Here is a 24540-nt window from a genome sequence, read left to right as displayed (position 1 = left end):
CAAACCTTTTTAAAGCTTTTTCACACCTTACGCCTGCAACCATTTTCATATACTGTACTTAAGGTGGTTTGGCACAGAAAGTGCTGTCGGGTGCGTTTGATGGCACAAATTCGCCACGTTGTTTATTCGCACCACAGCTAGTGAAACAGTAGCCGGAGTCTTGACCTGAGCAGCCGCAGTGAGGCGTTTCTGCCATCAGGTGTGGCTCTAGTTCATCTAGTGAGGCGTGAGGGGGTAGGTGGCCAACATGCTGTAGGTTTTGGGTGCCTCTGATGGAGAGGCCGTGGGGGTGGTGATGAGCAGCCGCAGTTCTTCAGAACAGGCCCAGAGGTGGCTGGGGGTTCCACTTGTTTTTGGTTGCTGGGTGGCGAAAACTATTCCGATCACATCCTCAAAAGTCCAGAATTGAGGACACAGCTCAGAATTGGCCAGAAATGGAGAAAAGCTGGAAGGGAAAAACTACCCCGGAGGACCCGAGGGACTACTTGTGGAATGCATAAACTTTGTTGGATGTGAATTTCATGTCTCCTTTCCGCAGGTGATCTCTGAGAAATCCAAAAAAGCACCAGAAATTCTTAGTTTTGACAGGTTCAAAAATGTAGAACAATACAGAATAATCGCAACACGGGAAACCGTGTCAGAATGGAATGTTCAGTAACCAGTACATCCAGGTGCTGTTCAGCACATTGTGTACCTTCACAGTCAGATCTTGCTAGCGGTAAATATCCCCTGCTTGTGTTTCTTTCTGATTTGCCCGTTGGGGGAAAAATCCTGGGAGAAGTGTTTTTTGATGGCCGTGGGCTTTTCCAAGCCGCCACTAAGACACTCAAGAGAAAGCAGATGGCAGATGGTGTCTGGCGTGTCCTGACACTCGCGGACGTTGTCGCCGTCGACGACTACAGAAAGCTAGCGTAGCCCCCAGACACCGGGGGGGGCAGATGGCCTTTTAATTATCTGGGCCGGTTTTACCTGAGAGTGGGATAGTGGGATTACAGTAATGTTAACGGATTAATTATCTGCATTCTCCCCCAGTCCCTGACAAGCAGTTGGCTCTCCTGAGAGACTCGCAGGCAGGCTCGTGGACAGCCAGGGAGAGGCGGATTCGGAGAGCAGGAAAGCATTCCACAGCGCGCAGATAGTTTCCATGACAACCATCCGTCTTCCCATTTAAGAGCAGAGGAATCTCAGGCTGCTGCTCGCAACATAATGTCGTTTTTTTTTCATTTCTAGGCAGAATATTATTCCCTTCTCCTGTGATAAAAAGCCTTTGTTGTTATTTGTTATTTTGTTGTGAAAATTCGAGGTTTTCTCAAAGGAAGAGAAAAATAAATAAATTTAAGTATCGCTAAACTTTTTTTTTTGTTGTTGTTGTCTGCTGTATCTGTACATTTTCAGTGTCCCAGGGGAAATTGTAATCAATGAGATATAATCCTGTTACTATAATTGCCATTTTCAGCAGATCTTAACAGAACATCTCATAACCTGAAAAAAGACTAGCAGGTTCCCATGTAAGATCTGGTGTAAATACAGCCCTGTGGGTTATTGACACAGTGACTTGCTAGGCTCTCGTTTTTTGTTTCTTCTATTGTTACTGTTTGTTGCTGTTGGTCTTTTGTTTTATATACTGCAAAAATACAAAAATAGGAGAGGGGTAAAATTCAGCATTCTGGGCTATTGCCAGCCTTACCTCAAGTGGAGATCGCAGGTGGCACTCGGGCAGTGAGTGAGAACGTTTCTGACAGCCATACAGACCTGCAGTTAATGCACATCGGTGTTTAAACGCGTCTTTGCTGCGTGTGTCCTGCATTCTAGAGACGCCAGGAGCATGGATGTCCAGCCACCCCTGTGCTCTCTCTCTGAACTTCCAGACCACAGTGCATTGGTCTTTGATCACTCTTCCCCGTGGGCAGTTTGCTTGCAGAAACAAAGGAAGGAGGCTCAGAAGTATCCTCCGTGCTTTAATCAAGAACACAAGGAAACTAGATGCACATATTTAAAATCCAATTTAAAAGCCAAGACTAATTTCTGCTTCAACTTTGAAACAAAGACCTGACAACAAAAAGTGAGAAAAAGGAGAATGCACATTTAGGACCACTGATAGTGTGCACTCTACACAGAGGTTAGTGGGTGTCGGGAACAAGCCGCCCTGCCATGTTTATGTTGCAGCTTCCTTGGGATCGTTCCTGGTTTGTCTGGATTTGATCCTCAGAAAAAGAAGCTACTCACTATCAAAAGAGCAAGATGGATTTAATATCTAGTCTCTTACTTTTGCTGTACACGTATGTCTCATTAATAAATACTGCACACGGTCATAGTACAAAGTGATTGCAGTGATTGCAAGGCTCGGTCTGATATCTGTAGGCCAAGACACTACCGACCTTCGGAGCACAGAGCCTGGCTGTAGCATGTGAACATTCTCCTGTCTTGTATTTAGAATGGTCTGATTAGTCAACTGCCTCAGGGCTTCCAGTTTGTGCCCGAGGGCTGCTGTTCCTGTTCTCAGGCAGGACCGGCTGCTACGTGCTCCACTGTCTCCCTGCTAGCATCGGCTGCAGGCTGGAGTGAGCGTGGCTGCCTCTATCCATTAGCTGCACCACTCTTTACTCAGGGCGGCTCCAGGCGGCACATCCAGCACTGCAGAGCCCGTGTCAGGGAAGCACAGGAGCAGGAGGTGGAATAGTGTGGGAGGAAAGGAACAAGATCCCGGCAAAGATGCCAAGAGGAGAAAAACATGGTTGAAATGGATAGAAAACAAATTTCCACTGCAATTCAGAAAGTATCGCGGCCATTGCTTCAGGTACTAATTTTAAGGAAATTGATTGTTAGTAAGCGCGCCAGTGCAGGAGATGCTGCAGTTTGAGGCCTGAGGGATTGCCTCGGCCATCTGCTGGGCTGAGGGCGTGTTGAATTCGACCGGTCAGGTGGGTTGCTTGCCCGACCCCTGGACGTGTTACCTGTTAATCCGGTCAGGCCTGCCCTGCCCTGCCCAGCGGTCAGCGGTGCGCCATTCAGCAGCTTGTTTTCCACATACCCTTCAAAAGAAAAAAACGAGCTCAGAAAGCTGAAAAGCTGGTTATCAGTAAAGGGAAAGTTAACCCCCTTTTGCTGCTCCAGTAGCTGACAGGTTACTTTTTTTAGAATTTTTTTGTAGTCTTGAAAAGTACTGTACAGTGAATTGGCTGTGGGAAGTTACAGTAGTTTGGTAGACTGTTCCTTTATTGAATTCTTAGCTTTGTTAAAAGAAACTGAAGTGCATCAGTTGTTCGGTGTTTCTGCTGTGTGGTGTTATGCTGGTGGAAACCTAAACCCTGAAAATGGCTTATTGTGCTCGGTTGTCATTTGGTTCAGCTTTTTTCAGCAATATATTTTGGTGTATCTCTTTTTCCATTTGACCCATTTCATCTTCTCTCTGATAAAGAGGCTCCTTAATCCTCCCACAAGTTTCTTCTGGTTGGTCTCCTGAAGATTTTGCACCCAGCTTTGCGAATAATTAGTCAGGAGGACAGCTACTCCTTCTCCTCTCAGCATCACACGCGTCTGCAAGCTGTCTGAAGATATTTGCGTTCTTTCATAAAAGACAGGTTTCTTCTTAAGATTAATCCTTCTTTTAAAGTAAAGCCCTTGGTGAACTCGGGGTGTTAGATCTGACATCTCCAAGGCAGGAGTGTTTGTTTCCTGACATGACTTTGACTGACAGATTCAGAGCAACAAGCCTTTAGCACCTTTAAGTTACAAGTATATTAAATCTTTCATGTTCAGTGTGTTCGTCCCCGTTTTATGTAAGGGCCACTCTTCTTAGCCCTTGAAAGCCTAATGTAAGTTTTATCCAATAATTTTGTTAATACGTAGAATTACAGAAAGAAACTTTAATCAAAACATGAAATAAGAACAAATGAAGCAGACTTTGGCAGCTTTTGTGACTAGTGTTGAGTACCAGTTTTGTGACTCGGGTTGATTAACTTGGTACGTCTTTGGATTTCCTATATTCGAAGGTGCTTTTCCCAGATGTGCGCTTTGTGTTTCGGGATGGTGTGTTTTAAATCTTATATAAATTGGATGCCCTCTTTAATTAGGAGACCTGGTCCGATTGTGTGGTAACTTAAGGATGAAATAGGTGGAAAGGTCCTAGAAATGGCAGCAAGAGTTCAATAAGATTCAGAAGGGGGAATTGTTCATCGTGCATCCTGAGATATCTCCCACATTTATTTTTCTAAATAAGCCTGAAGCCTTGAGGCTTAAACTAGAATTCCATGTGAGTTTGTGCATTTTCCCTTTAAAGGTGCTTATAAGTCTTTAAAAGGAAAATGATAATGTTTTCCAAAAAATGTTCTGTTCCTTATCACTGTCCAGGACTCCCTGAAGTCCAGATTTGGCATTTGTTTAGCCAGCACACAAAACCTTTTTAAATGTTTTTTTAAGCCTGCTAAATCACACAGTTGCTAATATGGTGGAAATGTGAAGAACAAATACGGGTTCTTTATATACACTATTCCTAGCAGCACATGGAAATATATAAAACCACATTTCTAAGAACTGTCTTTTAAGATAAATACTAGGAGTGACGAAGGAATGGAAATGTTTGTACTGCACGCTTGTGGGCTGTTCAGATCGAAACGTTCTGAAGTTGCAGCACAGGGCTCTTTGATTTGGGTTTACAGTTTCCTCGTAGTCACGCTCACGCCTTCCTGCTTGTAAGCTGAGCTGTGTTGTAAGAATTGGAAATCCCACCCCTGTTCTCCACTCCTGCGGGTGTGTTTCCTCCGCACACGCCTTGCAAACAGCTGGAGACAGGGAGGTGGGTGAGATGGCTTCCTTCCCTCTCCCTACTCTGTTAGAGCTCGCACCCCCACGCACACCCCCTCGCTCGCTCAACACTGTCTGTACTCGAGAGGGCCGGTTCGGTCGAGCTGCGCTCTTCTCCATCACTCCAGTCACACCAGTATCGGCGCGCGTGTGGGCGCTCGCTGAGATCCAGCCTCCTGGCTGCCGGAGGAGTAGGATCTGGCAGCGGCAGGTTGCTGAAATTCCTCTTGGGGCACCTGGCTCTGTGGGAACTCAGGTCCTCTGTGCGGTCAGGCTGCGGGATTCCTCCTGGTGCAGCTTCTCACTCCAAGCTGACGGGAGACGATTTTGCCAAGGAATGTGCTGATTCTGCGTTGTTCCTGAAGTTGACGTATTGCGACAGAGCGCACAGAGGGAAAACCAACATACCAGGCAGCCTCGCCGCTCTGCGCCCTTAATCGACAGTGGTTAAAAAGTGGCTGTTTTTGCACTCTGATGGCCAGGAGAAACTTTTCCCCACACAGTTTTACAGTTCTTCTCAAGACTTGGTCTGTCGTCTCTGCCAGCAGAGCCTCTGTTGTTGTTGTTTTTGCTTTCTGGTTGATGTGTGTGTCATTCGGGTAAATTTTAAGGTCTTCTTGAGAGGCACACTGTCTTCAAGGTGTACCCACAGCTAATCTGGATTTAAATAACAAGACAGTGTGCCATGGTCAGGCTTAGGAGAGGCTCAGTTACAGTCTTTCAGTGCCAGTGTGGCTTAATATCCAATATGATTACGACTGGAACTACGCTTGTGAACATCAGCATGGTGATCTGCATGGTGATCACTTCACTTTTCACTTCAATCACTTTAAGCGTGACAGCAACTGAGCCTTACCTAACCTAATGGGCAATCGAGGGTTTTCATGACCTATTGCATGTGCTGAAAGAGATTTCTACTACAGCCTGGGCATTACAAGTCTGCCTTTGGACCTACGTCATCTTAATGGACTCTCCAGCACCTGTGTGCTGAGGGAGGTATTTAAAGCCTAGAAATCTGCAGCCCTTCCTAGCCTCCCCAAAGAACAAAAAAATGGTGGATCTTGATGCCGGAAAGATCTTTTCAAAGATTGTCTGGAGGGGCAGGTTACGTTTTGGTTTTAGGAGCTGGTGGAGCAGAGTGGGCAAGTTGAGTGACTGATTGCTTGTTCTGTGTGGTCAGCGATGGTGTGATTGGTCTTAAGAAACTTCTGAGTTTGGAGATTAATAACCAATGAGGTGTGCATCCTGACTTGGGCAAGGATCACAGAGTAACTATCACTAGCACTTCATGTGTGGAACATAAACAGGGGAAAAATAAGTTATAAGAACAACTTCCCCTAAGTCAACAAATGATTATTTTTCTGTCAGCGTGTAGCAGGAAAATATCATAAACACTATGATTATATGGTTTTATTAGAAGTATAAATTAGGTTTGAAGTTTTCAGTTTTTATTTTTGATTGCATGATGTACTTTTAAGTGTGCCACTGTATCCAGTTTCATAACAAAACAGCCATGCTGATGATGGAACAAGGGTCAGCTCCAGTAACCTTAGATGTCTAATAAACTGTTTCACCTTATTTGTGTTTCCAGCAGTGAAATTGCTGACTTCTGCTCTTTCACCAGCATTTTATTTCTGCAGAATCCTAATGTAATTTATTTTTTCATTGGAGCGCTTTTATGTTTTTGAGCAAGAGATGTCCTGACAAATGTTTTACAGCCGATAATAAAGGTGGTATGTTAAGTGTCGTCTTATTAGTCTAAAACCAGAATCACTTGATCTTCAAAATTGAAAGTTACTATTTCAAGGTAAGTATGTTGCTGGTAAACACAAAAATCCCAAGGCCTAAATAGATTGAATGAAAGGTTATATACTGATCAGAATTCAACCAACGCAAGCTTTTGTTTTTAAAATCTCAGATGATGATGATGGTGATGAGTTTTTTATTATTATTATTGTTTTTGTTGTTATTATTGAGCTCACTTGAGCTTCTGTAGCATTTATCAAGAAAGTCCAGAGGCCATTTCACTGGCGCCCCCTGGTGTTTGTGTTGGCAGTGTCTCCTGATTGTAATCCAGACACTTCACGCAGATTTATCCTGGCTGACTGTGTCCCGTCTCCCCCTCTTTTCCCAGGGGAGTCGAACCAGGAGCTGGGCCCCCCTCCCTCGGTGGATGAGGCTGCCAACACCCTGATGACGCGCCTGGGCTTCCTGCTGGGAGAGAAAGTGAGTGAGGTGCCTCCCGGAGCCCAGTACACCATGGAGGAGCAGGATGAGAACCAGGTACAGCCCCCTCTCTCCCACGCCCAGTCCCTCTCTGTGCAGCAGAGGCCTGGCCCTCACCACCAGCTCTGTGCTGCCATGTCCACCTGCTGAGAAATTGTTGATGCTGCTGTTCTCAGTTTCCTCTTGTTTGGAATTTCTTATTTTAATTCAGAAATGCTACTTAGAAACTTGCCTTTATGGCTGTATCTCCCGTACTGCACAGGGAGGGTCAGGAGCTGTGGACCCTCTCCTGTGGCTCGCCCACCTCTCGGGGCCTTTTGACATGTGCTAGCCCTCCTGCAGAGCTTGCAGCGCGGCTCTGTGCAGTAAAACGTCTCTCTCTGACCCCACTGCAAGTTTGCACATTTTAAGAAGGTGGGAGGAAACTACGGAGCCCACAGGAAATCCACATGGGCATGCAAAGGGCATGCAAAGTCCACACAGAAGCCCCAGTCCTCCAACGTGTTGCACACGGTTAACCTATTTTTTACATTCATAGTTTGGTACTGGGGTTGGAACAATCTGAATAAATGACCTTGCTCAGGGGTACAGACGCAGTGTCCTTACCTAGGATTTCAACCCATTACTTTGCAACCAGCAATCCAGACTCCTACCAGTACTACACTCTGCCACCCCAAAAGGCTAAGACCTACTTTAATTCATCCTTTAATGATATTATAGGGAGCCTCTTGAATCGCTGTTACGCAAAACAACCCTTTACAGATCTGATCCACTGCACAGCAGGCAAGATTTAAGATGGAGATTGAAAATCAGTCCAGAGTCAAACGTGTTGCAGTCACGCAGAAGGAAAGGTTCCGGGCTAACTGAGGTTAAGCCATGTGACTCTGCCAAGTTCTACTTGCATGTGGTCTCTGTTAAGAAAACATTCAGTTTCCAATTAGAAGCCTTTGAATATGTACATTTCTCATAACCTTGCTGAAAGGGCTGTCAAAGAGTGTCAGGCCGTGAGCAAGAGATTTTTTTATGTGTGGGGTTCTAAGTGAAACTAAATCAAGATGTCACTGAGCTTTTAAAGTGATTTATAAACGAGCAACAGTACTTTGAAATACAGAACATGTGACCGCCAACAGCGCACGGCAAACTCAAACCAGCAGAGTTCAGATTACTGCGATTGCCCTCTGCAAAGGTGGACTCGGCACAGTCCGCCTCCCCTGGAAACCTGGAGAAACAGAAACCTGCTCTTGGGCCCTGCTGAGGTTCCGCCCGGCTCGTCTGCTGAGCAGCGCGGGCCTGGCCCGGCGTCAAGCTCCCTGCCTTAAGCCCCTCACCTCCGCTCGTCCCGCCTAGGGGGGCTGGCGAGGCCGGAGCTGCAGATCCCTGGCCATGTGCCCTGGGTGCTGGCTCCAGCAGAATATCTCCGTTGTCTCGGCAGCGTCCGCCGCCATCTTTGCACTTGTATTTCGTTTTCCTGGAAATATTTTTTATCGGGAAGGGATTGTTATCTTGCCAGTTTTTTTTTTTTTGCCTCAGCCTGCAGCAGTCTGTCTCAGCCTGCAGCAGCCGGTTCGGTACCTGTGCAGCGAGGAATCGGGCAGAGAGGCTCCCATCAGGCCTTGCATCTTTTGCCCCTCCCCCTCCCATGTTCCACAGCAGCCCACCGGTGGGGACGGCGCTGATTGGAGGAGTGGCGAGTCCCTCACTGACATCACTGCTAGCACACAGGGGCACAGGAAGCTGCAGGAGTCTCTGTTTCTCCAGGAGCTGGGAGAGCACTGGCTGACTGACCCCAGTCTGGGGAGTCCTGGTCACTGCTGGATAGTGGCAGGACCAAGGCACATGCCCCTGGTGCCTGGATCATGGGAATCAGTCTTGGATCTGTCATTGGTTTATTTGAAACCCTCCGCTACAGATTGGCAGCTTTCACAAAAAGCTAATTTTTTATGTTTATTTGCCCGTATTTCATGGCAATGTCCAGACATTTTGTAACCCACTGGTTTTCCCTTATTGTTTCTTCTTATTAAGGCCCATACGGACTTTGCTGCCTTGTTCAAGGCTGAGAAAGTAAAAACAAAAATAACAGCAACAAGATGGTTTGTTTCAGTTGTAAATTGTCACTAACAGTCTAGACCTTTAGCTTCCTTTCGCCATTGGAACTCTTGGAAATCTCTTTGAGACGTGCTTGCAGGTAAAAGAGAAACCGTGCGTTGCTGGTTTGCCACAGTCAAGTGTTCTATCGAATCTCCTGCCTTTCAAAGTGAACCGACCATCAGATAAGACCCTGAGCTCACTGGGGAGTGTGGAGGGTTTGCACCCCTTTGCCTGAAAGGCGAAGAGCTGTACCGCTCCAGCAGCAGTGCCGCGTGTCCACCAGCCAGGAAAGGATCACGAGATTGCCTTCACCATGAACACTTCAGACAAACCGGCCTGCGGGAGGGTTTTTTTTATGGCAGCGGTTGTCAGGATAACAGACCAGATAGTCTTTTCCGTTTTGTTTATCTTTCTGATGAGCAGAAGCAGTTGTAAACAGGCCTGTTTGTCTCCCAACGAGCTGGGTCTTGCTTGATAGAAATAGAGGGCAGCAGTAACTGGTTGTGCCTGTTTCTCATGCAAAGCTTGTCACTGCCAGCCTTCACACAACTGTCTGCTGTCACTGTGTTTGACCTGCAGCTTCAGTAAACACCTTAGGCTGAGATAGAATCAGGGCAGCAGCATGGGGGGATACAGCTTTGACAATAGCCAACCTTAGACTCGAAACTCACACGAACTGATTGTAATCGCTGTGAACACGTCCGCTCCAACCACTGTCACGTTACTTAAATCACGTCTGTAACCATTTCCACTCTAGTTTGCATCTCATGTGGACAGTTTAGTGACATTTTTTTACATACTTTTTATTGAACTGGTTGGATGAATATGGCCGGAAAGCTGTTTTCCTGTCTTTGTTTTCCTGGAAAACTTTGTCTAGTTCTCTGCTTCACTCTCAATGGATATTCCATCTGTTAGCCTCGGGTTTGATGTTATCATTAGGTCCATCTCAGCCAAAAGATTGTTTGGGTTAAAACTTCACAATATGTGTCTGTTCCTGATTAATTCGCTAAGACTAAGGGAAGTAATACAAATAGCTTGTGAATACATTTTTACTCCATGTGCATTCCATGTGAACATCTGAAGTGTTACTGCATATCTAATTGCATTACAAATATACTCATCCTTGTAAAGCTGTTAACATTTTTGATTAACAAAACAGAAGTACAGTATCAGTTTCATTCATAGAACATTAGTGTATGGAATGAAGTCTCTGCAGACTTCTTTGTTTCTGAAAAACAAGGTTTGCAATCCTTAGACACTGGGTCCCAGGGCAATGTGATCGCAATCAAATGTCTATAGATTCCCAGGAAGCACAGCATAGCATCACATAGAGCAGTTCATAACCCGCAGGACACCACATCAGCACTGTACTGTGACGAAGGCAAATGCAGAGGCTTTGTTTATTAAACTCAGCTTTGATGGAGAGAGATTATTAGTGTGACAACACAATATCAAGCACAAAACAGCTAACTCAATTACCTTGATATCTGGATGCAGGCAGGCTGTCTCTCTGGTTGATAAACAGGGGTCTTGCTTTAGTATGGAGTAGGTCTGCATGTGAAGACATTGATCTTGGTCTGCTTTTTTCTGAAATTTGCTGATTGTCTTAACCTGTTGCTCAAGCAACCTGTTTACAGTCTAATATAGTATTTAACAGATAGAATTTATGTGTATAAAGATGTTCTTTATCAGGTAATTTGCATTATACAGTTTGTTCTTTTGAGAAAGTATGGAAGCTTCTTTAGTTTTACCTGAAAAGGCCCATCTGTGTTTGGGATTCGGAGCACGTGGCTGGGTGGGAATAGGAACGAGATATTGTATTCTATCTTTCCGGGCAGTGGGAATGGGCAGGCACCGGCTGTGACTGGAACATTTTTCATTTAAATGATCCACAATCTGCAAATCTAACACACCGTGTACAGGGCTAACATGTCTCATTTGGGAAATGTCAGGAGCCGGATGGGGCGATAATGAAAATTGCCGAGATGCCGGCCTGTTTGGGTAATTGACAGCGTCGTGTCAGGGGAGGGGAGAGGGGCAATGAATGAAGATGGATCTTCCTCAGGCTGTGTGACTGGTATTGGTATTAATCAGTGCCAGGTCAGCGGTGCTCACATCAGCTCAGGGCCACATCTTTACACTGAATTACACAGGTGCTCAAGCACCAGACACCGGAAAAAGCCAGGAACCTTGAGAACAGCTGTTTGGGTTTTGAAAGGAAAGGCTGAGAAGAAGCAGATGAAAAAAAAAAATTTTCCCCAAAAGAGAATGCAGGTTTTAACATTTTCTTGAATCTTTTAGTTGGTATGTTCTCCCCGTGTTTACATGGGTTTCCACCAGGTGCACCGTCTCCTCCCACAGTTCAGAAACGTACTGGTGGGTAAATTGGCTTTTAGGGAAATTGGTGTGAGTGTGTGTGTTTGTGTCAGTGTGTGCCCTGTCACAGACCACTGTCCTGTCCAGGGTGTACCCTGCCTTGCGCCCCCTGGTGGCCGGGATAGGCTCCGGCTCCCCCGCCCCCCTGAACTGGACAAGCCGTGAGGGAGCGGGTGGATGGATCATGTTCTGGAAGAGTCGCCGCTGTGGTTTTGCGCTGTGCGTCACGGTGTTGTGCCATTGGTTGCAGAGCTCGGCAGTGACCCAGCGCATCAGCCCCTGCTCCACCCTGACCAGCAGCACTGCCTCGCCCCCGGCTAGCAGCCCCTGCTCCACCCTGCCGCCCGCGCCGCCCGGAAACCCCAGCAGCAAGGACTGCGCCTACGGCACCGTCACCAGCCCCACCTCCACGCTGGAGAGCCGGGACAGCGGCATCATCGGTGAGCCTTTTCCGTCCTCCACAGTCTGGGTTTGCTCTGTGCAAAGTCTCATCCAGGTTTCAGCTCCAATGACTTGCTCTTCTGCAGTGTCTTTTATCACATCCAGTGTTCCGAAAGATCCTCGGAGCTAAGATGCAACTTAAGCGTCAGTCACACAGAGGCTAGAGCAGGAATCAAATAGCATAGCAATGTCTGGACTATAGGAAGAGAGTCCGTTGAGAACCCACTGAAAGACTTTGCAGATTCTGCATGAACTACATTATTAGCTGACTGTAATCAAGCTCTCAGATGTGGCACCCAGCTCTCTGATCACCGCCTGGGCTGCTGGGTGAGTTCTGGACAGTGTCTGCTCTCTGATTGCCACACGGGCGCAGCTCCCGTGGCCAGCCAGGTGTGATGATCACGCCTCCAGTCTGCGGCCGCGCGTTTCTGAAGAATGCGGACGTGGTCCTCTCCCCCTCCCGGGATGGTCCAGGGACTGTAGCAGTAAGTCCAGCTGGTGGTTCCCAGTTTGGCCAGGAATTAGGAAAACCTAGCGAACTGGGGTTTTTGACAAAGTCAGTTAGGGGAGATTTCAGACAGGATAGGTCTTGTGTTTTGCTCAGGATACTGCCGTGCCACCAGGGTTAACAGCGCGGTGGATTTCGGCAAGTGCGCGGGGGTCTTTGGTGCCCCCCTGTGCAGAGGGTGCTAGCCTGGAGCGCCCTGCTGTAGTGAGCGCTTGGTGTCCTTCCCTGCCCCCAGCCACGCTGACGAGCTACTCGGAGAACGTGGAGCGCGGAGGGAAGTACGCCGAGGGCTCCCGCGGCAACCTGAAGCCCTGGCAGTCCCAGAAGTCGGGCATGGACTCCTGCCTGTACCGCGTGGACGAGAACATGACCGCCTCCACCTACAGCCTCAACAAGATCCCCGAGCGCAGCCTGGAGACCATCTCCTCGCACTCCGTCCAGTCCATCCCCCTCTACCTCATGCCCCGGCCAAACTCCGTGGCAGGTGAGTGCTCTTGCTCTTGCTGTGTCCACCCAGCCCCGGGTCCGGGCCGGGTTTGCTCCAGGTACGTCCAGGGAGCCGGGGCCTCTCCCAGCGAGGCAGGGCGCAGGCGGATGCAGATAGACGCCAGGCTGTCACAGGGCACGCACAGACACCATCACAGACATTCACACCCACGCACACCGGGGCCAGCCAATTAACTCACCAGCATGTCTTTGGACTGGGGGGAGAGAACTCGAGCATCCAAACACGGATAGCACCCCAGGTCCGGAATCGAACCGAGGGCCCCAGCAATGCCAACCGCTGTGCCAGCGTGCTGCCCCCTCTTCAGGTGCATGCTTTCTGTAATACAGACGGGCACGCGGTGTGGCCCATCGGCCTTTCAGCTGTCCCTCGCGTACAGGGACAGCAGGGGAGCAAGAAAAGGTTGGCATTGCAAAGGAACAGACATTTTTAGCTGTTCAGATGTTGAGACAGCAATGACGAACATTTCCTGTGCAAAAAACAATCAGACCCTGTGGTTTCCCGATTGAACAAAGTTTGATAACCAAAACCCCAAAATGCCTTCATCCTCTTAATTTTTTTTTTTTTGCCTTGTGGCTGAAAACAGCATCGTACTGTGGGCTTCCCTGCATGTAGGTTTTAAGGTTTAATTTATTTTGCCTAGTTCATCGGTATCATCACATGTTTGCTGAACAATCCTTCAGCAGTTTTGAGGAGTGTCAGGAGAGCCTTTCATTACGGTCCCCTTTAATTGCACCGTTCAGATGCGAGGCGCGGGCCAGCTCGCAAGAGAGCTTTCGAAAGCGCAGAAACAATGCATTTTTGGTTTGTTTGCAAAACCCCCCACCAGGGGCCTGGTAACAAAAGGCAGTACTTCCTGCCATTGTTTTGATTTCTTGCTCTGGCGGAGTCAGTGGAGTACGAAGGCGCTTCGCAGGAGGCCGTTATCAGATGGGATTTTCTTGTGGCGGCGATGGGAGCCACTACAGGCACTGCGGCAGTAAGGGGGACTTGAACACATCCATTAGTGGACAGACTCCCGTGGGAACATTTACGTGAGTAAAAAAAGACAGCGGGCAGTGGAAGCCTGGTGTCTTGTGGACTAGAGGCAGTACTGTTACTTAAGAAGAACTATTCCACTTTTGGGAGGAGCTGGGAGTCTGGAGACTGCAGCGCCGTTCGGCATCCTGGTCACAAAGTGCATTGCTTCCAAAAGGCCGAAACTCTCGATGTCACACAGCATTAAATCAAAGAAGAGATCCAAATCCTCATACTCCTAAAGTGATTGGAAGGGGCCTCTGTTTTTGATGTGCTTTAGAGAAGCAGGGAATTGAAGCGTGGCAGTCTGTGTTTTGGACAGGAGAAGGATCACTGCTGTCTCCGCGCAGCCTGTCTCTCGGGTCCTCTCTGCCGTCCTGCTGTCCCCTGCTCAGAGTCCTGCTGGCCAGCAGGTGGGCGTCATGACTAAGGGGACTGTCTGTGCTCACGTCTGACCTGCCTTGTGTCAGACGGCCCGGTGCTGCCGTTTGTGGTCTGTCTCCAGGACCGAAGCCAGCTTGGCAGCACAATACCTGTGGACTGTTGAGAACTGCCCTTTGCAAAGAATTTCTCCATCGTACTAGGGTCATTTCATTTTTAATTTTGCTTTTTGCTGAAGGCATGGGATCTGAAACAGGTTAGACTGTTGCAGCTCAGAGGTGTTTAGATTAAAAAAACGTTGTTGTGTTTTACTGTAAAACACACAATTAAAAAGCCATACAGTATGTACCTTCACAGCATTTTAAAGATAAAGCCTCTTCTGAACTCATTTTAAAGCATCCTCTGTCACTGTAAATGTCCGAATCGGTCTGAAAAGTGGGAGTCATCTAATCCCTCCTGTGTTAGACGTGTGCCAGACTTGGGTGCTTCTAGAGCCTGTCTGGTCTTTCATGAGCTGATAAAGGGATTGGCTCTCAGCCCGCTGAAAACGTGTGAACACGAAGTCCTCCTGAAAAGCAGCTTTCTCAAAAGCTTTTGAGCTACAATGCAACAGTCTATTAAACTCTTCCTTTTGTTGCAAGTACAAAAACATGATCAGGACTAACCTTCCACAAAAACCATTGCAACCTTGGGCCCATTCTGTCAAGCAGATATAGTATTCGTATTAATAGTGTTTCTTGTGGTGTCAATATTTTTACCAAGGTTAAGTCATTCACAGTTTTCTCTTACCCTTAATTACAAAGGGCATCTTCAAGTGCCCTTTAGAATATGTTAAATATGCTCACTGTATTGCAGATGAATACAGACTGCTGTCCTGAGGCAGAAGTTAACTGAAACATCTTCAGACTTCTAGAGTTTTGGTTCTATGATTCCCACCAAGTGACTTGATTCAGTTTATATAAAATTGAGTTCTTCACATTCTTATTCCATGTCATTTCAATACAGGATGTAATTAGTACAGGTGCTTACTGTCTGTCAGCTGACTTATTAAAACACATGTACTGAGGGAAACTGCACTGTAGAACACTGGGCGTTTGTGGACGGTAGCTCCAGGACAGCTCTGTGCAGCTGTTTCCATTGCTCTTGCAAGCATCTGGCCATGTTGATGATGATGATGATGAAGAACTGTGGTGTGGTGTGCACTATCTGCACTCAACTGCCCAGTTCATGTTCTATGTGAAGTTTCATTGTTCCCCGTGATACAATTAATTGCAAAGGCTGGCTGACTTTATACTGTAAGCACCACAGGGTATTCAGCTGTGAAAAAATCAATCAGATTTCTGGAGAATGGTAGGTAGCCATTTTTCCTCTGTTATTGTTTTGTCCCCTCGTTGTTTATGTGGTCCACATGTGTTTCTCATTCATCGTTGTAACTCCCAAGCAAAGACAAAAGAGAATCTGCTGGCATGAACAGCTCATTGATCATCACTTCCTGCGAGGAGCAAAACAGTTTTTTGGTCCGTCCAAATCCACTTGATTGATTGCCTTCCTCTTTTTTTCTGGGTACAGCTGCAAAGTGTGAAACGAGCCTCCTTTTTTGGCTGTTTTTACTTTCCCGTTTTAAAAACAGTAAGGCTTGTGGTGAAGAAATCTCAGAAAAGGAAATGGCTCGCAAAGAGCCTAAGAAATACTGTTCATGACCTTTGGGAGACCCGGACAGGGGATGAAGATGAAAAGGAAACTGCTGCTTTGTTAAGGGCTGTGTCGATCCCCTACAGCACTTGAGGATGGGTTGCAGGGTTGGAGGTTTTCTCCGAGCTCTGAGGAACGTCTGCAGGAGGGAAGGTTATGGACCTGCAGAGCCGCAGTGGAGAATATCGAATCTCCTGATCCCCAATGGCAGTAAATGGTCTCCTGACACAACTCTGTGATGGTGTGAGCCCTCGCCAAGAGGAAGTTACCAGCGTCTGCTGACAGTGCGAGTGGGGGGCGGGGGGGTTTGGGTTAACTGTCCTAATCAGGGCGTTCAGGTGAGGACCGTGTGGGGAGCCCTCAGGACTTTAATAGAGCACCAGATGAGAAAACTTATCCGTGTTCGTATTTGGAGTTGATAGTCTCATGGTCATTCTTTCTCTTTCTTTCTCTAAGGATCACTGTCCTGCTTCCCTGTGTGATACGTTTCTCAGCTCCTGTCCCAAGTTCAAGTAGTGGTGTGTTTGGCCACTGCTTTGTTTAGCTTATTAACTTAAGGGAAACGGGAACAGATTTATTTTTTTAAGTGTTCTTGTGTTTTAGCCATTTATAGTTAAGCAGTGCAAAAATGCTTTAGTAATAGCTTTGATGATGTGCTATGTGAAATTTTCATCCTGGATTTAATACAGCAAATGTACAAGTAACAATATATTTGTATAGCTTTAAAAACCCACAAATCTGCTCCTGAATGACTCGGTCAGTAAAAGCTCTTACCTGGAGCAGAGGCTGGCCCTGCTGATATCAGTGATGACAGCCTCTGCCTTATCTGGCAACACTGGCTCCTGGGACTTATCTTTCTGTCAGAAAGAACCACATTGCATCTGGAGCTGATTCTGTAACTCGCTGTGGCTCGAACAGTTTAAATGACACGAGTCTGAGAGACTGTTCAGTGAGCCTTGTGTTTCACCAGTCAGATTTTCCAATTTACAAAAGAATCACATGTAAAACTAATTAGAGATTCCTTATTTGAAAGAAAGCAATTTTCCAATTTTCCAAATTACATAAACAAATTAACATCAATTAGGGCGTAAAGTAATAACTAATCAGCTAATCATACACAATAATGAGACAGAAGACTCTAGAGCAAACAAAGGATTCAGGAATACTGAAGCTTTATTAGATTTCTGTTAAGGCAGTTAGTGAATTGAAATCAAAAGAAGTGTTGAGGTTCCCTCATCAATTGATTGAAAATCTCAAAACCTCATTGATTTTGAGAACAGGCCTTACTGACGATTCCCCCCTCATAGAATACGAATAAATCTATAACATTGACTAATTCCCAGATACTGCCCTTGTGTCCCTGGCAAATGAAGAAATAAGCACCTAAATTTTCCATTTCAGTTGCAAAAACTAGCTGTGGTCTCCCTGTTCAAAACATATTAGTGCAAACTCTGCTAAAAGTCTTTCTACCATTAGATATGTATATCTAAATGTATACTGTGGGTGCTGGCTCCTTTCCCAGTCTCAGTAATATAAAGTAGAGATCTTGCTGGAAACAAGTTATAGCTGTGCTCAAAGGCAGCAAGGCTTATGTGCTCTCATTAAAAAGCAAAAAAGCCTTCTGATCCCAATCTCTTCACATGCCTAGTTTCCTGACTGTCATTTCTCAATGCCCTAGTGATGATAGAAGGCATGGGCTTACTGAAAACCCTAGCCAATGAAAGTGGGAAGCTGCATTGCAGATCTCCATTAATATTTTTATGTATTAAAAGATCTCTGAGCAAAGACATTGAGAAAGACAACCACACTGTTCTTCTTTTAAAACACCATGGAAGATCTACGGAGCAGGGAAATGGGTTCCACGCTTTGGGCAGGTTTTTTGTGGTTAGTTTCGGCCTCAGTTTTTATTTTTGTTCCCAGTCGTGATTCCAGAGGCGGCAGCAGCTCCCCTTCAGCAGGTTTTAAGTTTCAATACTAAAAGAAAGGGTTCGGAAAAGTCCTTCCTCCTCTGAAGGCCTGGCACGAACGCCGCATCAGCACGGAAGGATTAATCAAGACGGGTCTGTGTGTTTGTGCCCCCGCCCCGACAATTGCACTGCCCCAACACCCAGTGCTGCTCTGCCTCTCCTTCCTCTCCAAATCCCAGCCGCCACTGGCATTCCCAGCTGCTGTCTTCCCTCTATTTTTGGTGCCTAACTCACTCCTCATTGTTGGTCCACATCCTCCTCAAGCGCCTGCAGCTCGGGCCCCCTGACACCCCCCCAAGCCCGGGCCTGCACATCTGTCAGCTCTCCAAACGCCGACACAGGACCCCGGCGCGGTCGCGCAAGACCTTGAGCAGAGGAAGGAAGGAAGGAGAGAGGAGAGGAATGAGGTCGTCCTTTCGGAACCCTTCCCAGCACGGCTTTTCAGCTTCCCTCTTCTTTCCGAGAGGTCCAGATGTCGTTTTTTTTCCCGCCGTTTTACAAGGATTGCACTGCCCTGGCAGACAGGGCGAGGACACAGGATCCTAGGAGTAGGGCAGTGCCTCCCCTGCCCTCACCTCTTTGAGCAATGCTTCTTCCTCGCCTGTCCCGGAATCGTCCTCCGCAAAACAGCTGCTCCTCTGCTCGTGGAATTCCTGACCTCGACGAAAAGCTGCTTTGAAAAAAGCCCCGTCACGGTTCTGGCCTGCTCGTTTCGTTGGAATTTTTAGAAAGAGTGAAGCGTGCCTGCAGGTTCCCGCTGCCTCTCTGATCTCCGTTTTTGAGAGTGCCAGTTCTCTGGGACCAAAATGCGCATCTTTGGATCCACGCCAGGGAGGGGGTCTTGCGTAGAGCATGGTATTGAAGTGATGCTTTGAGCTCTGAGAAGAAAGAGCGTTGAATTGTTTGCATGAGTAGCTTGATGTACTTTTTAATCCTCTTTAGTCACAGCACACTCAAATAGACAGGAGATAAAGACATACTGTAGGAAGAAAGTCAACTGTTTAATCAGAGGAAACTGTACCCCTACATGCTGATGCATTTCTCAGTATTCTGATACTGAAGGGGTTCTGTAGCAGGTTTCAGTCGGGGAATTCCACAGGCTGAGCCTGGTGTTGTTGTCACGCTGGTATAAGTGTAAAGAGGAGCCTGTGTTTTTAATGAAGATTGAACTGGAGTGATGTGCTGTGCTGTGCTGTAGCTATGCTAATGCACCACCAACGTGCTGCGTGAATGAAATGAACAATGAACACTTGGTAACGTAAGAAGCACAGCTGTTCGACTCCTTCAGTGGACAGTAGAGCTATAATATCCGTTTGCATTCTCTTGATCTCATAATGTACTGTACACATCTGTCAGTATGTCAATCAGGAATGTGCAGAAGATATATGTTCTTTTTCTAAAACTCTACACCCTGTAGGGGGTTGCACACTGATTTCTCATAGTCTAGGTCTCCAGCAGAGAGACTCTATTTATGAAATGTCTTTCTTCATGCAATTGTGACTGTTATTTAGATCATATTAACAGATATTAATCAGCATGGGGGGAAAGATGCATAGCTTTTTTTTTTCAAAGCAGAGTAAAGGAAGCAGCTACAGTACAGTAACTCTCCCTTTACCTTGTCTTGTCTCCAGTTACCTCCCTGATTTTAATGTAGTAATTTGTGGTACTGTAATAGCTGTCTTAGAGGTCACCACTGAACCTCAAAGTTTCTGCTGCTGCGTCTGGCTGATGCAGTAAACTGACTGGGGAGAAGTAATAAAGGAGTAAATGAATCAGAGAGAGAATGTGGCGATGTTCTGAGATGTTTGTGGGCGCTCGTGCCGGGAGACCCACTGAGCTGGGAGGGCGGGCAGAGGTGTGCTTCCCGCCCACACTGCAGTGACATGGGAGGCGCTGGGGGAACATCAGTGTCTAATCCGCAGATAGGGATGTGATGGGAGTGCATGGAGGGCACAGTGGGGGGGGGGTTGTCTTACAGCTGTGCCAGCCTCTCACTTTCGGGGCAGAAGAGTTGGAATTAACCCTTTACAGGTCCATCTTCAGGCTTAGGTTACAGGGCTCTAATGCACATTTAAAGGCTGGGTATTGTGCACCTGTTTTAAATTATGTCAATCCACACAAACACTATTATACTTGTGCTTATTATACAACAAGGAGTAATTTGCCCTTCTCTTCTCTTCTGCCCCCTTCACTCTTATTTTTTCTACCTTTTCTTTCTCTGTCTTTTCCTCTCTCTGCTCACCCCCTATCCCCCCCACCTTCTGTCACCTCACAGCCACCAGTTCAGCTCACTTGGAGGACCTGGCGTACCTGGATGAGCAGAGACACACCCCTCTGCGCACCTCCCTGCGGATGCCCAGGCAGAGTATGGGCGCTGGGCGCTCCGGGCAGGACCTGCGAGGTGAGGACAGTGCGTTATCCTTATTCTACTGAGGCTGAGACTTGCTTTCCCCAGCTGGGCTGCACAAAGCCCGAGCATCACCTGTTGGACTTCCAGGCTTTCCTTCTCTCGTGTAACCTGGATCAGTGTAAAAGCTCAGTGAAAACAAAGGCAAGACCAGACCTGATGGCTTTGATACATAGATGATGTGTAGATTCTTGCTTTGATCAATAATAACCAACCATCATTTGTCATTCCTGGCACAGAGATGGCAAGGTGTAGGGAGGGACCACGTTGCTGGGCTCCAGCTTCAGCAGCAGAATGGGGTCTTGAGACATGGTCAGCGTTCTGTATAACTGCCGTTGAGGACCCAGTTGCAGGAGAGCACAGGCTGTGCCTCGCTATCCCACATCCTCCACAGAGAGCTCACGTTAGCATCATTGTGCACCTGCAGTATATTCTCTGCGTGGGTGTAACTTACGTGAAATTCTGATTAGAAACGTAAAAATGTGGGCTGCATTGAGACACTTTACAGTAAAAGAGCTATTAAAGGGAGAGATGGAGAACTAAAATAATCAGGGCTCCTCTAGCACTGTCCCTGTTGGAACCTGTTGGCCTTTGGTGGGAGTAGTCAGTGTCTGTGCTTGACAGCCCTGAGGCAGTCTGGATCCTGCTCCTTCTTTGTTTACAGTTCATTAAAGTGTTAGACGTTCATCAGCTGATGTTCTTAGTCTGCCTTAAAAAACACTGATTTCCTGATCTGCCTGGTTGCTGGCTTCACGTAGGCCTTAAGGCGAATGTTCCATATTTCTAGCAGCATGTCTCAGAGTTGGGGTTCCCTGCCCTGGCCTTGGGGATCCCCACCCTTGCTTTTCTTTTGTTCCAACTCGGATGTTTGCTACATAATTAAACCCTAAACTGCCCTTTTGATAGGATGGGAAATTATAGGATTCAGTGAAATGCTGTTTTAACATTTCATTATGTTTCATAAGTCACTGAAGATCAACCAGTTGTTGAGCAAAAGTAAAGCTTTCGCAGGTTCCAGTCAAGCATGCTATTAGTAAGGAACTGAACTAACAGCTAAGGATACAATTAAGGTTACAATTCGGTTAAGGATACAATTAACTGATGAAGCTGGCTGGGGCAAATCCCAGGAGGTGTGGGGTTCCCCAGGGCAGGAACAGGGAAGCTGTTCTGGAGGACTGATAACCGAAGAAACAGTGAATGGTAACGTTTTTCTCAGTTTGCTAAAGTCAAGCACTCCAAATGCAGCGTCTTGGTTTGTGGATGTACAGTTCCTCACCCCCACTTGCTCAGCCTTGTGTTAAATCAATCATGTAAACAGCATCACTCTCCCCAGCGTCTGTGCTGCCTGTCAGAAAGAGATGTTCTGCGAGGTATTTAAAAAAAAAACTGAATCCATCAGCGTGCAAGTGTTCAGTGTAATGCTACAAGAGCCCTGATCAGAGGCTTGTGTACAGTGATTGATAAACGGTTTACCTTCTGACAACCAGCTTTCAGATCCAGGCTCGTACTGGGCCAGGATATCTGTCTTCTGTGTTGTCAGGCCGGCAGATATAAATCCTGCATCAAAATGCATTAGACACAGCTGGGTAGGGTGCACTCTGCAGAAACCAAAATTAAGGTGTGAAGTCCCTATTGTAGCAGCGTGACTATTCCCTGGAGCCCAGGAATGTCTAGGAGTACAGATATGCAGGTTACCCCACTACTTTATTGTGAAACTTATGTGGGCAATTGCATTAAATAAGGATATTTTCCCCCAAAAAAGAGTATTAGTCTCTTTGTGTTCAGCTGCATTGCCACACAGAATCTGCCAGTTATGCTAGGACATAGCTAGTTCTCGTCAGCTAGGCTGTCTCTGCTGTATATGCGAGACAGTGTTATGTGAGGTTTCACTGGCACATCAGCAAAAATCTCTACTTAGCCTGCACATGTGGACAGCTGCACAAAACCACAGTGATTCATGTATCACACGTGTCAGAGCACCCCAAAATCTGAAGGTGCTTAAGGAAATCACCCAAGACTGCATCACTCTGTGGTATAACTCCTGGCCTAGAAACCATTATCTATTCTTTCAGATCCAGGATTTTTTAGGTTAAATCTCCGTATCCAGTTTTTGGTCATGGGAAATGCGTTCAAACCCAAATGCTGAATTTACAAGAGCACGTCTGCAACTCTTATTTAAGATGAAAGGGTTCAGGTCTGTTTTAGAGACTGTCAGTAAGATTAATCACTAAATTCAATGAACTAACTTTGCAAGACTTGGAATCTGGGGGACTGTCTTACATATACAGAACTTAAGACAAAGAGACTGAAAGAAATGCAGTAATGACATTTTAAGAGGGAATGTTTTATGAATGTTGGAAAAACCCTTCCCAGACTGTCTCCTTTATTCTCCGAGTCCCTTTGTACACTGTGTCAGTATGGTCTTCAGATTGATTGCAGACATTGAAGGGGTCGGTGTAGTTTGAGATGACATGCACTCTCCTTGGGGACGTACAATGTTATCCTCCATGTCAGAGTACAGGAAAATGGCAGCCTATGTAAAAAAATCAACAATACAGACCCTCAGCTTCAATTTGTTTTTCATTCCCCTTTCTTCCCCGGACCTGATCATAAAATGTATTAGTTTACCTCAGAGTGCCGTGGCTGATGCAGACCATGTGGATTTGAGAACAAATTGGCAGAATAATTCATGAGGCAGCACATTGCCGGTAAAATATCAATGATTTTCCGAAATGCCATCAGCTGGCTGTTTTCTGTGTGCAGGGGGAGTCTGTTCTCACTGTTGCTCTGGTGTGGGTGAGTCATGCTTACCTTAAATAATTAAAGAGCCCAGGACTGTGCTGACAGGAGGGACTCGCCTGATCAAACATTACAATAGCCCTGCCAGTCTCTAATGAACTGGAGAGGTGGAAAAATATCGGGTCTTGAAACCGCTGACAGATGAGGCGTTTCTGCTGTTTAGCAGTTTTCAACCGAGTTTTCTGTGAAAGTGCTAAATGGTTACTGCTGGCCCTTTTTTCTTTCCCACCTTGACAAATGTGCAGTTGTGCGGTTTTGTGGGACTGGATGCTTGCCCTAAGCAACAGCTGATAATGCTATGGATTCAGGGATTGTAAAAACAAAACAGTTTAGACTAAGTGATATTATTTAGAGGAAAATAAAGGCGTATTTTACTGCTTTCGTTAGAGGTACAGTATATAATCTGGATTTTCTTTCTGTTTGTCTGAGTTACTGCACTGGGAGGCAGTCATTCACCCTGTGCTCTGCCTCCCCTTGCGTTCTTCAGCTGCAGTTCTACAGTTCCAGAATGCTAAAGAAGCTGGTTGCAGCAACAGGCATCACAGAGTCTCATATTCTCTCTACTGTAACAGCAACGTTATAGACGACAGATACTGCAAAAATATCTTGATGAGCCAAATGTTCTTGTGCACCACTGGCTTTGATGAGTGTTTGAAGTTGCGGATAAGCATGTCTCTGTATGCATAATTAGGTAACAGTACATACGATAACAAGGCAGTTTTCAGACATGAGTTGTGCTCTTGACTCTTTTCCAGGATCATACAGTAGATAGAACATGGTTTTCTAAACACGTCAGTCAAGAAGTTAACACATCAGGTCGTTAATCAGTTTTAACTCTATACAGTGCCTTTTCTTGGATCGCAAAGTGCATTCTTAGTGTTCTGTGTTTTTCAGTGATTATTTTTGAGCATGTGACATCACTTCAAACTTGGTTTTGGCAAAACATGATTCAGAATTCGAATAGTGAAAATGAAACAGTGCTCTCTGTATCACACAGCTGGTAAGATCAGTGGTGCTCACACACTTCATTTGCTCTGTCCAGCCCAACTGATAAACATGCTTGCAACAGCACTTTTTTAAATTAAAAACTCCTATAGAGTATATGTATTTGTTTACAGGAACTCCATATTGCCAATGCAGATTATTGAGTCCTGCCATATTCTGAATGACCCACTCAAATACACTGGCTTGGCATACAGTAATAATTGTAAGTCACAGTAATATGCACAAGACAGAGCTTTCACAAACACAGCAGAACCCCGATAGCTTGTTTTGGGTCATGAAGAGCGTGACCCACACACTCATGCAGACAGATGGTATTTACACCGCA

At 46.4% G+C, this 24540-nt stretch overlaps 1 protein-coding gene across 16 annotated transcripts in view; it reads left to right on the top strand.

The window, feature by feature from the left end:
- The window catches only part of LOC148638614 (protein TANC2-like), a 224060-nt gene that overhangs the window by 163202 nt on the left and 36318 nt on the right, over positions 1 to 24540 (top strand). For 15 of the 16 annotated variants that reach the window (XR_015930926.1, XM_088622749.1, XM_088622750.1 and 12 more), the window contains 4 exons: positions 6938 to 7086; positions 11744 to 11933; positions 12678 to 12926; positions 20280 to 20405. Coding sequence is in view for 15 of the 16 variants with exons in the window: in XM_088622749.1 (XP_088478875.1) it covers positions 6938 to 7086; positions 11744 to 11933; positions 12678 to 12926; positions 20280 to 20405 (714 nt within the window). In the remaining variant the exon portion in view is untranslated. Of the gene's footprint in view, positions 1 to 6937; positions 7087 to 11743; positions 11934 to 12677; positions 12927 to 13844; positions 13982 to 20279; positions 20406 to 24540 lie in introns of those variants that run through there. The other variant, XM_088622762.1, reaches the window with a different exon arrangement.

The sequence above is a fragment of the Lepisosteus platostomus genome, chromosome 28 (genome assembly GCF_059453375.1).
Source record: "Lepisosteus platostomus isolate fLepPlt1 chromosome 28, fLepPlt1.hap1, whole genome shotgun sequence".
NCBI lineage: Eukaryota > Metazoa > Chordata > Actinopteri > Semionotiformes > Lepisosteidae > Lepisosteus > Lepisosteus platostomus.
This window is presented reverse-complemented; position numbering and strand designations above follow the sequence as displayed.